General features: G+C 35.3%; 1 protein-coding gene across 24 annotated transcripts; it reads left to right on the forward strand.

Annotated features, from left to right (window-relative positions):
- Positions 1-146: 146 nt before the first annotated feature.
- LOC137725879 (G-type lectin S-receptor-like serine/threonine-protein kinase At4g27290) lies at positions 147-16245 on the forward strand. 24 transcript variants are annotated; one of them, XM_088694145.1, is made up of 22 exons: positions 147-286; positions 431-624; positions 1022-1077; positions 4584-4725; positions 5060-5174; positions 5479-5707; positions 6303-6462; positions 6862-6961; positions 7302-7369; positions 9172-9253; positions 9414-9458; positions 10553-10611; positions 11097-11127; positions 11282-11343; positions 11596-11617; positions 11711-13996; positions 14260-14415; positions 14511-14641; positions 14781-14991; positions 15088-15325; positions 15443-15593; positions 15678-16245. In XM_088694145.1, the coding sequence occupies exons 16-22, from the start codon at positions 12697-12699 to the stop codon at positions 15978-15980; spliced, it is 2490 nt and encodes an 829-aa protein (XP_088550271.1). In that variant the 5' UTR covers positions 147-286; positions 431-624; positions 1022-1077; positions 4584-4725; positions 5060-5174; positions 5479-5707; positions 6303-6462; positions 6862-6961; positions 7302-7369; positions 9172-9253; positions 9414-9458; positions 10553-10611; positions 11097-11127; positions 11282-11343; positions 11596-11617; positions 11711-12696; the 3' UTR covers positions 15981-16245. The 24 variants fall into 24 exon arrangements, 23 of the variants coding, with proteins under 23 accessions (XP_088550271.1, XP_088550272.1, XP_088550270.1 ...); XM_088694146.1 differs by lacking the exon at positions 11097-11127; XM_088694144.1 differs by lacking the exon at positions 11097-11127 and having other exon boundaries at positions 11596-13996.
- Positions 16246-16251: the final 6 nt, after the last annotated feature.

The raw sequence follows: 16251 nt of genomic DNA on the forward strand, positions 1-16251 counted from the left end.
GCAACTCGCCACTCCGGCGGCCTCAATATCAGCAAGGATGAAGTGATCGTCGGCGCCGCGGCCTGAGTTCGAGCGGAGTTCGGTCTGCTTGGCGAAGATGGTTCATAATTTCATCGAAGAAAGCAACGAGAAGCAGCCTCCGCCGAAATGTGAACGGAACCGCTGCAATTGCTTTCACAGCAACAGCAATGACAGCTCCGACGACGAGCTCGATATATTCGGTGGAGTTTTCGGTGATTCAATCTCCTCCGGTTCGTTCGGTGGCTACGCCTCCGATATTCTTAAGGTACAAAATTATAAATAAACGTTGCTTTGATTGCACTTTTTGATTAGTAAATTGTTTTTGCATTTTCTCACGGTTTCTTGGCAACCAAACACAGAATATGAATATGAATATGGATGATTGATTGTTTACTTAATTATTGTTTAGTCAGAGTCTGATTCCATGCGTGAGCGTCTCGGAGAGAAACCTCCTGGCCGATACGGCAAGGATCGTCGAAGCAAACAAGAATCTCAAACAAAAAGACGATTTGAGGAAGATGGTCACCGACGGACTGCAATCCCTCGGCTATGATTCCTTCACCTGCAAATCCAAATGGGAGAAATTGTCATCTTTCCCTACCGGTAATTAATAATCCCATCCCACACGTTCTCAGCATCCAAACAGATTCAAGAAAAAAATTCAAAGTAAAAACAAAATTAAATTTGGTTGTGGCTTTTGGATTTACGTGTTGGTGATGTCATCCGTTTTGGCCTGTGAGTATCTTCTTATCTTAACTCTCACTCTGCAGTCGAATTAGAGTAATGGCATTGTTAGTGGTTTATCGGGCATATTTGGTGTTTGTAGAGTATGGGAAAACTTTCATCGAGTTGTTTTGATATTGAAAAAGTAAACACAAACCTAGGAGATTAACTACATGAAAGTACATTATTTGACTAACCATTGTAGTTTTTTTATAGTCTATTGAGGATGAGATTCTTTATGGGAAATTACTTATCACATTGACATATTTTGCCTCAGAAAAGAAGACAAAGGATAAGCACAAAAGTAAACATCACAAAGGCGATCGCCTCTCGGTAAGCTTTCTTATCTCCAATCATGAATAAATAGTTGGTGTTTGAAGTACTCTCATCTATGAGCTGTATATAATATGGATTTTATATGTACCTATAAATCCTTACAGAAATAAGAAGACAAAGGGTCGAACTCCTTGCAACAATTCTTTACCAAAAAAAAAAAAAAAAAAAAAAATGTCAACCTGTCATTACATTTAATGTTACAAGTGCTTGAAATATGTTAGCAGAAGTCCTCCATACTTTGAGTAATTCACCTCCTCTGAGTTACTGAAGAAGTGACGCAATCACATAATGTTAGGCTAAAGTTTGCAGAGATTCTCTAAAGTCGGCAAAAATTTGATTTCTATTATTTATACCTCTTTGTTATTATTGGTAATCTGTTTTAGCTTCAGATAAAAGAGCATCAAAAGTTTATATTGTTTAATGGAGTATACAGAAAATATGGGAACTGAGAGAGCGGCAACGGATAGTTTCCATGGATACCTACCAGAACTTGAATCAATGGCAATGTATAAATTGTATGGATTTCGCGCCTATTTTAATCTTCGTTAACGAAATTAGCGTTTAAGTTGAATAATTCGTAGTCTTTTGATATTGGAAATTAGGCTCTGATTTCTCAGTCCTATGCTTCTTGACCATCCATGATTTAATTACGATAGGCACGAAACTAAAATGGGGTTCAAGCGTGCATTATTTATGATGATGATGTACAATCACAGCGAGCCCACAACGGATTTAATTAAAATAGATATCTCTCATGCTTTATTATGGTGCTTTACTAATCATGTTTAATTGCCTTTGGACTTGTGCAAGTTACCTATAAAGAAATGAAAAACAAAGAACAAAGGCAAGAACCAGAGGCACCAAAAGAATTCACTTCTCTCTCTCTCTCTTGCCATCTTCTCTGTATTTTGGCTGCTTCTCTCTCCTGCACTCCCTTTTTTACTCTTGGTTCTGTGGTTTTGGGAAATGATTGATGGGTTTGCAGTTCATTTTACGATTTCTAGAGTATTTGCTGTTTATTTTGGGGGTTTACACTAGAATTGAGGAAGCAATAGAATATTTTCAGTTTAGTTTTTTTATTTTATTTTATTTTAGAGGTTTTTCTACTGTTTAGTTTGTGGGTTTTGTCTAATTTTTGTGGTCTGCTTTATAGATTGGTCTCTTTGGAAGCTTCTTTCCAGCCTTGACCTTCTTTTTGCCTGGTGCCTTCTCATTGAGTATTGGAGGAGCATTAAAACACAGGTGTGTGTGTTTTGTCGACCTAAGAAATGAACGACATAAAAACATCCGTCTTTGTATTTTTTTGGGGCATTTTGATATAGGCGCTTCGTTTTTTAGCTTTTTAGATTAAATATACACTTCTTTTGAAAATTTGATCAAACATTTTCCTAAAATTTTGGTTGTTAATTTCAGTTTTTCACGTAAGTTCAATTTTGTTTAGAATTTTAGTTTTTCATGACTTCTCCTGGACATTTCGTTTTCTTTTTTTTTCTTTTCCTATTATCCCTATATTTATGCATTTATTATCCATCTCTATGCATTTTTTTTATTGTTTGTTATCATTTTTACTTTTTTTGTGAATATAGTTGAATATTTATAAAAAAAAATTGTCATATTTTATTATTTAGAAGACCCAACACATAATAAAGATTTGTTTGATTATATAGCTACGTCTAGTTACCTATAATATGGACTCATTTGGTTTTATAGTGGATTTGATTTTTTGTATTTCTTGGTACATTTGGAATGTAAATGTACCAAAAAGGGTTATCTAATGGAGACATTTGGTTTTGTGGTACATTTGGGATTTGTTGTTCATTTGGTCTTTTGGTACATTTGGAATCTAAACGTACGAAAAGGGTTACCTGACAATGGGCACATTTGGTTTTATGGTACATTTGGTTTCTCTGTACATTTGAAATCTAAACGTACCAAAGGGGTTACATAACAATAGGTACATTTGGTTTTATGGTACATTTGAATTTTGGTACATTTGGTTTCTCGGTACATTTGAAATATAAATGTGCCAAAAGTCGATACTTTTGTTCTTAAATGTATCATAAGTTTTAAGTATATTTTTTATATATCTATACGTGAAAAAAAATATGTATTGAAGACTTTTTATTGAGACATTTTTAATAGAAAGAGTTTTTTTTTTTTAAATACTGATAATAAGGAAATGAGGAATTAGTTAATTAATTTTTTTATTTTATTTTATTAAAAAAATATCATTTAATGCGTAGAAGGGGATTCGAAATTAAATTCCTATATTATAGGCAATTAGTTGCTAAGCTACCTTATGCCTCTATATAAATGCATTTAAATTAATGACATGGAAATTAAATAAAAAGAAAATTATTGAGCTGGCAATTGATCAAAACACCTTAATCAAATCTTTAAAAGGGATGAATGTTTAATCTAACAACTATAGAAAAGATGTAGGGCATTCTAATTTTCCCTATTTTTTTTGTGGTTTTTCTAACCCATCAATTTTTTTGAGTCAACCAAATAGTCCCAAATTGCAACTTATGTTCTGAGGTATTATTGTCTAAAATTAACTATGCATGTATATTTTATGTTTGTGCGTGTGCACACCTCCGCATGGTGTTAATATCTGTGGGTCATCTATGTATATGTAGACATATCGATGTGTGTATATGTGGAATGCAACATATCGGATTTAGGTTATACTGTGCCTAGTTTTATTGTCTGTTATTATCTGCGCTATCACTATGCCATTTCTATGCAGGCTCTGAAAGTTATTCATGAGCTTTATAAGCACTTTCCATAATTTAAGCCGTCTGTTTTGGGTTCTTTTTCATTAGGTCTTTACCTACTGATTAATGGAGAAACGAGGACCATGCCACTGATTTGGGTTCTTTTTCTAATTTTCTGATTTTGGGGTTTTGCAGGGAGTACTGATGTACTGATTTTCTCGGATTTTTTTTGTCCTTGCAGGATTTTTGGTCTTTGAAATGGGTACATGTTGTTTTTAATGTTTCAATTCTAGTGTGTTCCGTTCTTCATTGCTTCGTGATTCTCATTTTTCAGTGTTGAGTGATGGAAATTTGTTAAAGTAGTTGTAGTTTTTTTGAGAAAGTTGGCATTTTTAGTTATATTTTCTGTTTATTCCCAAATGTAAGACTAGAAAATAATTGAAATGATGGTTTTTTAAAAACTCCTAATAATTTTTTTTTCTGGGACTTAAAAGCATCTTTTCTGGCTTGGTTACAAGGGTTATGTTCTCTTCAATTGGTTCACCTAATTTTTATTAGATTTAAGTTTTGTCCTTTAAGTTTTGTCTTTTAAGTTATGTATTACGTCCTGTAATGAGAGATTTCTGTTGGCCTTTTGGATTTTGGCATGGGAAAGTCACTTATTTGTCTAATTAGATTGCATATGCCTTCGATTCTTTATTTAATTCTTCTGTTTGCGTTTGGGTGTGATGATCTAAATTTCATATGTTTGGAATTATTCACTTAACACCAATTTGTTACTTTCAGGTCTCCACCCCACATTTCACAAGTTCAAATTCCATAGAAGTCGGTTCTGCAGATTGCGTCTGCAATTAGATCAGAGATCAACTGCTCTTTTGTTATCCTGCGGAAGATTGCTTTTGGGAAGGATCTGAAGCAGTTCCTCTCTGTATGTTTACTCGCTATATGTTTATTGCCATGTGGCTCTGTCTCTTCTAACTGATGGTGTTGATATTACACTGTAATTCATGATGATGATTTAATTGTTTCTTGATTTGTACTTGTTTGTAAATAATGTGGCATATATGAATTGCAATCTGTGTTTGTATGAAAGGGATGGCATATCATGTTGCTGACTTAATTGTTTATGTTTTTCTTATTTGCGAATGGTGTTATGATCAATTAGGTGATTGCTGACCTGTGACTTTGTTTGGATCAAATTTTGTGAGCATTAAATTGGATTGTTTGCACTTGGTTTGATGTTTTTTTGGTTGACAATGCAGGGATACGAGAAACAAGGAGGATGACACTTATAACTGCCCCTCCCCATCGGCCGTCTTCAAATTTGGATCACAAGAAGGGAGCAACATAGGTGTTGTCCTTCTTCATTTATATATGGTTAGTGCAAATAATTGGACAAAAGAGCCAAACAAACCCTTTTCTCTCAAATGGAGGCGATGATGTGGTCAACGGCCACCAGCCCCAACTCAAGAGTTTGGCCTTCATATAATTGGATTATAGTATAATTTTATTTTGCTTCATTTCTTTTTTCTTTATATAAGTGCAATATGAAAGGGATGGCATATCATGTCGCTGACTTAATTGTTTATGTTTGTCATATTTGTGAATAGTTTTATGATCGATTAGGTGATTGCAAAACTAGAACTTGAAAAACTAACACATGCATATAATTTTTGTGAAGGAACTGCGATCCAGTGGCTGGATAGAAGAAAAGGACAACGCATGCTCTCTCTCTCTCTCTCTCTCTCTCTCTCTCTCTCAGTGGCTCTGTGTTCCTCTCCCCCCAAACCAAATGGCTTCGGCTTTGATCTGATCAAACCCACCTCCAAAACCCTTCCTTGATCACCATCTTCAGCAACCCAATTCGGAGCCTGCTCGGATTGGGACCTCTTGGAGATTTGGAGCTCCAGGTGAGATAATTTCCCCCAAATTTTTCCCAAATTGTATTCAATTTATGTTGCTCCCTTTCATTTTCCATTTTAATTTGGAATTGGTTGATATTTTAGGCTGGTATCGTATGTATAACCAGAACAATTTTTGTGTTGGATTGGGGACAAATTATCCAGCATTATTAGCTATTTGGTCCCTGTGTATTTGTAATCTGAATAATATGAATTAGGGTTTTTCTGTTAGTGTCCTATTAGTGAAGAAAGATAAGCCTCTTTGCCTTTTTTTTTTTTTTTTTTTTTTTTCTTCTTCTTCTGGTTTTCAAATTTGGGATTTTACTGGGATTTATCATCTGGGTATCCTTTAAATTTGTTGGGTTTTTGAGAAAATTAGTGTGTATTGTTGATTAAGTGGTTTACTTGGTTATAGTTCTAAATTGGTTCGAATTAGGGTTTTTGAAGTTTGTTGCTTGCTTGGTTCGTTGTTTGGAAAATGGAGACACTGACTTTTGTTTTATTGCATTTATGGAATACAAGGAAAATTTCTGGGTTATGTTCATCAAGGGTCATTTGAATTTTATAATTCCCATTTTTTTCTTTTTTTGTTTGCTTTTTTTAGGCAAGCAGAATGATGTAAATCCATGGCGATTTGCAGTGGCTTTGAAGGGTTGGACTTGCTCTTATAAAGTTCTGGAAGACAAACTGCTTTGGAGCCAGCAGCACTCAGCAGCCAGAGCAGCAGTGTCTCTCTTCCTCATCGCAAAATGGGTGTTTTCAGGGTGAGCCGCAATGCTCTTAATTTCAAGTAATGGGTTTGTGTTACTGTGCAGATCTGGCTAACTTTGCATTTAGTTTCTTGGAATTGTTATTTTTTTTTTTTGCAATTATATATTTGTAATGCTTTTATGTTTGTTGTTCTGTGCTGGGAAATTGGAAAGCTCTGGAAATAATATAGTTCTTGGGCTAATGTGAAGATTTTGTGTTGAATATTTTGATTCCTTTTTTCTATTTGCACTTAGAAAAACAGAGGATTGTGGTTAATTATTGTGCTATGAAGCTTCTATTTTTTCTTTTTATGCCCAAGATTGATTTTTTTCTCTCCGCTGTTGAAAAGTAGAACTCTCTCTATCTCTAAAAAATATGATCCAGTGTAATTTTTACCATATGTTGAACCTTAGGACTTCTTTTCATGCCTGTCCTCCTTCTAAGTCAACTGAGGATTCAAATCCAACGGGTCCAGCTCAAGATATAGATAAAACAATTCCAACTCTTAAAAAGGTATAATTTGTTAATCCCCTTTCCTTGGAGTTAATTTTTAGTGATGTGTTTTTAATAGAATTACAGATTTGAGTAGTGAGATTTTCAATGGTGTTATTTTTTTAACAGTTTATAATACTATTCGTAAAATTTAGTCAGAATTTTTTTGAACAACTATAATATCGTTTGATTTCAATTTGTAATTACTTTTGTTAAATTTAAGCTTAATTATGTTAGTAAATCTTTATACCTTATGTCCAAATACGTATACAATATGGTATATGATACATATACAGTACTGTGTATTTGTAGTTTTTATAACGTTACTGAGCATTTTCAATGTATGCTATTTTGTGTGTAGGGAATGAAAAGTGCATTCTTCACAAAGGCAAAATAGAGAACAGATTATACGTTATATGAAAAGAAGAGGTTAGTTTGATTGTCATTGCTTTTTTCATATGGTTAACTTCTAAGTTACTTGGCTTACGTCTAATTTAATTGTTTGCTTGCCCAAGTTAAAGTCATTCGTTTTATTAATACTGGTGAACAAAATCAACCTGAGTTAATGTTAAAACAATATCAAAATTTCCATTAGTCTTGATTGTCTTAACCCTTTTCTTTTCCTTTTTTACCAAAATTTCATGAAATTTTTGCACAAGTTTTTTTTTTTACAGAAATTAAGTTGATTTACTATTTTACTGTCTCTGGGTAGAATTTTCTTACTCGTTGTTCAAAATTAGTATTGCAAATTTTAAGTGTTGGAACAGACCCAAATTAAACCTATAATAGAACCAATTTAAACTTATATTAAAGTGTTCTTCAGCTGCAAATGTGGGTGTGGCCATCTTTCAAGATATGTTCCCACCCCATCTCTTGGTGCAAACAAATTTATATTAATACAAAAAAAAAAAAAATGTCGTTTGTATCAAAAGAAAAAAGAGGAGATTTTTTTTAACATTTTTCAACTTTTAGAAGACAAAAACTAAGAACAAAATTGGTCTAGAACAAAGGATTTTACATTAGTATATCCATAATTGAAGGATTTAAGCCCCTTCCATACAGTGATTTTTCTACAAAGACTTGGTCCGTTTGGCAGCTATTAAACAATATGTGAAGGTTGAATAGTTGACTTAGTTGACTTGCGAGCAGGTGAGAATATAATGTATTAAATTAGAGTAGAACTACCCTGATAACCCTAAGTTTTATACAAACATTTAGGGGGCGTTTGTTGCGCCGGACTATCTCGGACTGGATTAGCTTCAAGGACTAAGCTGGACTGGCTTAGACTAGACTAAATTGGACTAACTTAGTGAAGCGTTTGGTGCAGTATTGGACTAAGAAGCTGGATAATAACAAATTCTAATATTATATTATTTAATATATAAATTATTAATATTTTATGATGATCTTATCTTTTTCTTCATCTTTTTCTACCATTTCCGTCCCACTCTTTTCCTCTTCTCTCATCGTCCCACCCTCTCCCTCTTTTTTTCCTCTTAGACCTCTCAATTCATGTCTCTTTCTCCTTCCTGGTCAAACTCCTTATTGATTCCAATCTCTATTTCTCTGTCCTCCCTCCCTCCCTCTCTAGCAATGCGTTGTTCGAATGGAACCTCACGGCTCCAATTTTCCCGACGAGTTGCAGGTTTCCCGATGTGTTTTTCAGCCAACCCTCGTTAAATTGGATGAATTTAGCACTGCCAAAAAATTCATCACCATCCCTAGACCGAGATCTTAGCTTTCAATGCTCGAATCTGTCATGGATTTGAAGAAGCCCAAACAGGCCGAGACTTCCAGGCCATTTTCCGGCCACATTCGACCACATTTTGGCCTCGATTCAGGTAAAATCGTAATCTTGTCACTCCCAGCTTCAATTTGGTATATTTTATATGAAAGTTGGTTGTGAAATGGATCTGAAAGAGAGTCGGAAAGTTAATGATTGATCTAGGTGACCAGAGATGATGAGGAGTCTGTCGAGAGTGGTCGTTGAGCATGATGAGGACGAGAAAGAGAAAATAGTCTTAGCTAGTCCCATGGTTATTGGGTGGTCTCGCTAAGACCTCTTAGTGAAGGGTTTTGTCCATGCTAGTCCCCTTTAGTCTCATTAATGTTAGTCCCAGCATGGAACAAACACAGTATTGGACTAATAACTAGTCCAGTCCAGTCCAGTCCAACTTAGTGAGGGCAAACAAACGCCCCCTTAAGGGGTTAAATTGGAATGTACCTTGCAGAAACTTCAAAGAAATAAAGTTTATGTAGAAAGAAAAGGACGTGTATACCTAACGGAGTAAAAATATGATGACGGTGTTCAAGGTAATTTGGATTATATTTGCTTTTTGTATTGCATTTGCTTTCTTAAATTGAGAGTTATTATAATCTAAATAGAGCTGACTTGAATGGCCATTTTTTCTGTGTTGTGTTTGCTTTCTTACATTAATTCCTTTTTGTGGATAAATGTAATTTGGTTTTGTAGGTCAAGGTTTTTCAGCAAGAAAATTAAGCTGCAAATTGGTTTGAGGTACGAATGCTTCCACTTATTGAGGGTGTTGAATTCACCTTTGGTTTTAGTGTATTGTGGGTTTGAATGTCATTTTGTGTAATGTAATATTGATTTACTTGTAATTTTGTGCATTTTAAGTGATTATATGGGTTTTGAGAAGTGAGGGAATGATTTGGCAGGTTTTGTACAGAATAGGAAGAATTTAGGAGGAGTTTCAAAATGGAGGGGTTAATAGGGAGGTTGGGAAGTAAATGGGAGGAAAGAACAAGGATAATGTGTCAGTTAAAGAAAGTTTTTATTATTTGTTTGAAATTAGATGTTTCATTAGTGGCTGATTTGCAAAACCATTTATATTGAAGATTTCCAAAGGCAGTATTTGCTTGCAGCTTGGGGTTTCATGGATACCATCACCGCTATCATAATGTCTGTGTTGATACGTTGTTAAGTTCCTAAGGAAGGCTTTGAAATCAAATTTTTTTCATACTTTAAGACTATTGATTAATTGATACAGAGTGAAGTTTGACTTTTTTTTTTTCAACGGTGTCTGTCTTCTTGCCCGTAAAAGAATTGGGAATGTGTTTTTCTCTGTTATTCTGTATTAGTTTTACATTCTAGGTTGACTCAACTAATATGGTTTCTTCTGAGTTAAATTTTTAAACTCTTAAACTTTATTTGTTTTAAACAGTTTCTGTCTTCTTGCCTGCAAAAGAGAACTAAGAATGTGTTTTTTGCTGTTATTCTGTATTAATTTTACATTCTAGGTTATTTAACTAATATCGTTTCTTCTGAATTAAAACTGTTAAATTTGTAGAGTGTTTTTTTTCATATTTGTTTTCTCTTCAGTTGTTTTGGGTGGGTTTTTTTAATGATCTTTATGCGATGTTTTTGTGTGTGGGTACTTAAATTCCTGTTTTGTGTTTTTATTTTGATCGCAGTTGCCAAAAACTGAATTTTTTGTTGTTGTAAATGTATATATATAAAATATCACTGTTTGGAGTGACTCGAATTCATTTTAAATTTTGTTAAATTCATTGATTATCAGATGACATAGTTTATTATATGCTGTATATGATTTGAGTGATTTTATTAATTATAATTTTTCATGAACACAGTAAGGACTTGGATCACTCTGGTTGTCTCAAATTATTGCAGTGTCATTAGAGAGCACGAGGTCAGTCTCCCCTTTGGTTATTTTAGTTTGTTTGATTTGGATTTTGAGTGTTATATGTTTTGTTTTGTTCCTGAGAAAGTCTAGGAAAATGGGGGTGTAAGGGTGTAAATTTAAACTATGGATTACGGGTTTACATTTTTAGGGTCTTTAACTCTGGATAAAAAAGGGTTGATCACGTTAGAGGGGAATTTCAAGTTCAATTACTATGACAAAATGATTAATAAGTTTGCTTACCTTGGAGTGAGTTGAATTCATTTTTGTTAAATTTATTGATTATCAAATGGTGTACTACTGTGGTATGATTTGAGCTCTTCCCTTGGGCTTGAGTAGGGTTCTGATACCAATGTTAGAACCCTACTTTACGTCTTCCACAATTGCACAGAGATGGGATAATAGAACAACAATACAAACAATCAATATTTCATTAACTGCCTTTCCTCTCTTACAATGTACTATTTATACTAATACTCAACTCTAACTGTCAGCACAAGATGATGCCATCTGGCATCCTAACAGGTAGGAACACATTTACTTGCTTTGCTTGCAAAATATAGTTCTTGATACATTGCTTTGCACTGGTTACATTACATGTCCCCATAATATGTTGTCAATGGGTTCAACTAGATAAAATCTGACATCTATAGCTTTGGTGTTATGGTGCTCGAGATAGTGAATGAGAAGAGAAACAAAGGATTTTCTCATCCAAGCCACAACCTCAACCTGCTAGGACATGTAAGTGCTAGCTGTCAAGTTGATAATTTTTCGTTGAATTATGCTAGAGGGACTATATTCTGACTACATTAGCTAATGATATACAAGGTGTGACAGTGACTTCTCTATTAACATCTGGTGACGATAACTCATGTAAAAAATGGATTCAATTCCGCTTAAAAATCTAAAATGTGGTTCGTCTAGCATTATTGTTTATATGTACTCGATTCTTTATACTTCTATTTATTCAGTACGATTGGTGGTTGTTTTTAGGCATGAAGTTTACACACAGAAGGCAAGTCCATTGAACTGCTCGATACATCAGTAGGAAACTTCAGTAATCCACATGACTTTTTGCGGTTGATCCATGTGCCTTTTATGCTTGCAGCGAAATCCGGCCGCAATTCTGATGTTTAGTGGTGAAAGTGCATTGTCTCAACCTCAAAAACCTGTTCTTTTTAGCGAAAGGGATCTAGAGGACCTCAAAGTCGATCCTTGTGCAAACAAGGCTAGAGCATTTTCAGCTAATGAAGTCACTTTTACAGTACTCGAGTTTGAAGTTTGAATTAGAGAGATTAAATAGTTATCGTTTATAGATTTCAATTGGATTATATTATACATTTGAGCTATTGTGATTCAGATTCGACAGCTTTACTGTACGTTCTAATGTTTACTACAATACAGGATTGAACATTTTGTTTTGGTACAACTTAGCCAAAAAACAACCAACAACATGAAAGCAACTGAGGCAACTGACAGCAATGGAAACAAGGTTGCAAAAAACAACCACAATCAACAACCAAGAACAACCCAAAGCAGAAGCAAAAACAAATAAGAGAAACAGAGAGACTTCGAGAAAGCAAAATTTCTACAAAGAAATTCGGCAGGGAACAGCAGACACAATGGCATATAAAAAAGGCAGTAACATCCCTGGAATCATTCTGAAAAATATTGACTTTGCTATAAAAAAAACTTCACGCAAAGAGAGAGAGAGATATATACAAAGGGACATACAACCGGTTACAAGGCATATTCTCTCCCATCTAAGATGCTTTTATTTGATACTCTGTTTTTGGCATTTGTGTATTCAAGTCAAATGTGGGGGCTCCTCTCTTCGTCTAATTTTTCCAACAATAATGCTACTATATGTTAGTTTATATATTTTGCTAAGACAATATCATTCTTGGACCGAGTCCGATGGCTACTTCCGATAATTTCCTCATTTTCATGCTGGAGAACAGTTAGTCTTCCGTTGCAGCTTGGTAATTTGTCTTCCCATGTGCCCAATTATTCAACAATATTGAAGTAAAAAATGACAGAAAAAATGCGAAATCATACATGTAAGAAGGGCGTAGAGGGACAATTTGTATTCCCATGAATTTAATGAAAAATCCATTGAAAGCTTCAACTAAGATGTGCTTGCTCTTCTTCTACTCTTCTTTGCTGCTCATCTTCGCAGCAGTATTCTCCATAGCTGATGACGCCACGAGCACATTTCAGTCCATTAGAGACGGTGAGACTGTAGTTTCAACCGGCGGTACGTTTGAGCTAGGATTTTGCAGTCCTGATGCTTCTAATAGACGGTACGTGGGGATATGGTACAAGCACATATCTGTTACAACCATTGTATGGGTTGCCAACAGAGACAAGCCCCTCGCTGATTTGTCCGGCGTTCTGAAGGTCACCAACCCCGGAATTCTTGTCCTCAACCACAACATGAGCACAGTTTGGTCCTCCAACACATCAAGAACTGCACAGAATCCAGTGGCACGTCTTTTGGATTCGGGTAATCTTGTCATGATAGATGGGAGTGATGATGACTCTGAGAACTTTCTGTGGCAAAGTTTTGATTACCCTGGCGATACATGCTTACCAGGTATGAAGATTGGTAGGAACACAGTTACAGGCTTAAATAGCCATCTTAGATCGTGGAAAAGTCCTCAGGATCCTTCTCAAGGCGATTATACATCTCAACTTGGTCCCAAAGGATATGCAGAATTATTTGTGAGGGAAGGTTCGGTCATTAAATTTCGTTCTGGACCATGGACTGGAGTCCGGTTCAGTGGAAACCCTCAGTTAAATCCAAACCCTATATTCACATTCGGTCTTGTTTCTGAGCCTGATGAAATGTACTACAGTTACAAGCTTCACAACAGCTCAATCTTTTCGAGGTTGGTGTTAACTTCAGATGGATTTGTGCAGCGCTACATATGGATTGATAGAACCGAAGGTTGGGTTCTTTACCAAACAGCCCAAATTGATAACTGTGAGAACTATGCATTCTGTGGTGTATATGGTGCATGTAGCATTGAAAAGTCCCCGGCTTGTAGCTGTTTGAAAGGATTTACACCAAAGTTTCCGAAAGAATGGGATTTGGTAGATTGGTCTAATGGTTGTGTGAGAAAAACTTCTCTAAATTGCACTGGAGACGTGTTCCAAAAGTACTCGGGGTTGAAATTGCCTAGCACAGAACAATCCTGGTTTAACAGAAGTATGAACCTCAAGGAATGTGAGAAGGTGTGCATGAAGAACTGCTCCTGCACGGCTTATACAAATTTGGATATCCGGGATGGAGGAACTGGGTGCTTGCTGTGGTACGGTGATCTAATTGATATAAGATCCTTTGCTGAAACCCAGCAAGATATTTATATACGAATGGCCGCAGCAGAACAAGGTATGTAAAAAACACTTGTTGGTGACTATGCATTTAGTCATAATCATATGCTCGAAACAAAGTCAAGACATAACGAAGTGAAACATTGTACTAATTCTAACAGTTTTAACTTTGAATTTTGACACAATTAGCAATATCTTCTTTTAGAATTGTCTCACAAACTAGAAACTATTAGCCGGATGATAGACATTATACAGTTTTTATTGATTTATTTATTACTCTCCGACTCATAGATTTTATGTCTTCAAAAATATCATTCGTAGATTATGAAGACGATACAAAGATCAACGCTAAATACTCTGAATCCAATGCAAAGAAAATGAGAATCATAATAAGCACTATTGTGTTGTCTACCGGACTGCTGATCCTCAGCCTTGCCCTGCTGTTTTATGTTTGGAAGAAGCAGCACCAAAGAGGTGGTAAGTTGGTCGTACTATTCTGCCCCTCTTGTTTCCAAACTACATAGTTCAGTTGTATATGGAATTTTTTTTCACCCGTCACTATGTCTTTGCAGGAAAACTGGTATGCAGCCAAAAGGAGGATCTGGAATTACCATTATTTGACTTGATGACTGTAGTTTCTGCAACCAGTAACTTTTCACTTAAAAACAAACTTGGTGAAGGTGGTTTCGGATCTGTATTTAAGGTAAAACTAGATAGTCCTTAACTGTTTCCAAGTTGCATAAATACATGTAGTTCTGGTCATAATATGGAATGATGGATATAAGTAGTGTGCAAACTACAAAACATGAATCTTGGTCATAACATACGCTGATGGATTTCAGGGTACGATGAAAGACGGACAAGAAATAGCAGTGAAAAGGCTTTCAAAAAGTTCTAGACAAGGACTCGACGAGTTCAAGAATGAAGTTACACATATTGCCAAACTTCAGCATAGGAATCTAGTGAAGCTTCTTGGATGCTGCATTCAAGAAGACGAGATGATACTGATCTATGAGTTCATGCCTAACAAGAGCTTAGACTTCTTTATTTTTGGTTTGACCACTCAAAAACCTTACATTTAGTTCAATTAATCCGCTTATGCTAGCATGATGCATTTTTTTGACAATTATGAACTACAATATTTTGCAGATCAAAGAAAAAGGATGTTATTAGACTGGCGGAAGCGCTTTGAAATTATTAATGGGATAGCTCGAGGGCTCCTCTATCTTCATCAAGATTCTAGACTGAGAGTTATCCATAGAGATCTCAAAGCAAGTAACGTTTTATTAGGCAGTGATTTTAACCCAAAAATCTCAGACTTTGGCCTGGCTAGAAGCTTTGGAGGAAATAAAACAAAAGCAAAAACGAAGAAAGTGGTCGGAACATAGTAAGTATCCTAAAACACAATTGTATGACTTTTTTTTATTTAAGAATTTTCGAAAACACTAATAGAAAGTCTAGATTCTTTACGTATAAAAATGTTTTTTGACACATTGGTTTACAGTGGTTACATGTCCCCAGAATATGCAATTGATGGTTTCTACTCTATAAAGTCCGACGTCTATAGCTTTGGTGTTTTGGTGCTAGAGATGGTGAGTGGGAGCAAAAATAGAGGATTCTCTCATCCTGACCACAACCTCAACCTTCTGGGACATGTGAGTGAAAGCATCAAATGCCGAGTTAAAACTTCTTATTGCTTGATTCTGCTACTTCTACTTAGACTAGTTTTTGTGTTTTAGGCATGGACGCTACACACGGAAAGCAGGCCTCTCGAACTTCTTGATACATCGATAGAGGGCTCCATCACTCTGCATGAAGTTGTAAGAACGATTCATGTGGGTCTTTTGTGCGTGCAACGGAATCCAGAAGACAGGCCGATCATGTCAACTGTAGTTCTAATGTTGGGTGGTGAAGGTGCATTGCCTTCACCTCTAAAACCTGGTTTTTACAGTGAAAGGGATCTGACTGAACTCGAAGCTGCTCATTCTCCTAAAGCATGCTCGGCTAATGAAGTCACTATTTCACTACTCGAGGCTCGATAATATATTGGAAATGATTTATGCAAACCTATCCCTCATTATTTTATCTCCTGATTTTCGTACAACTTCTTCAAAGCAAGAAATAAATTATATGTCGAAATAAATTATATGTCGTAATTTTGTTTTGGTGCATATATCTTCTTAGAATTTGAACACAAATATGAGAGATTCCAAGCCTCTAATGTTCTTATTTATGTATTCTTTGGATTTGAGTTGTAGTTCATAACTTTATATAATTTATGTGAAAAATGGATTCGATTCAATATTACTGTAG

Source organism: Pyrus communis, chromosome 5 (genome assembly GCF_041283825.1).
Source record: "Pyrus communis isolate YQ-2024b chromosome 5, ASM4128382v1, whole genome shotgun sequence".
Classification (NCBI taxonomy): Eukaryota; Viridiplantae; Streptophyta; class Magnoliopsida; order Rosales; family Rosaceae; genus Pyrus; species Pyrus communis.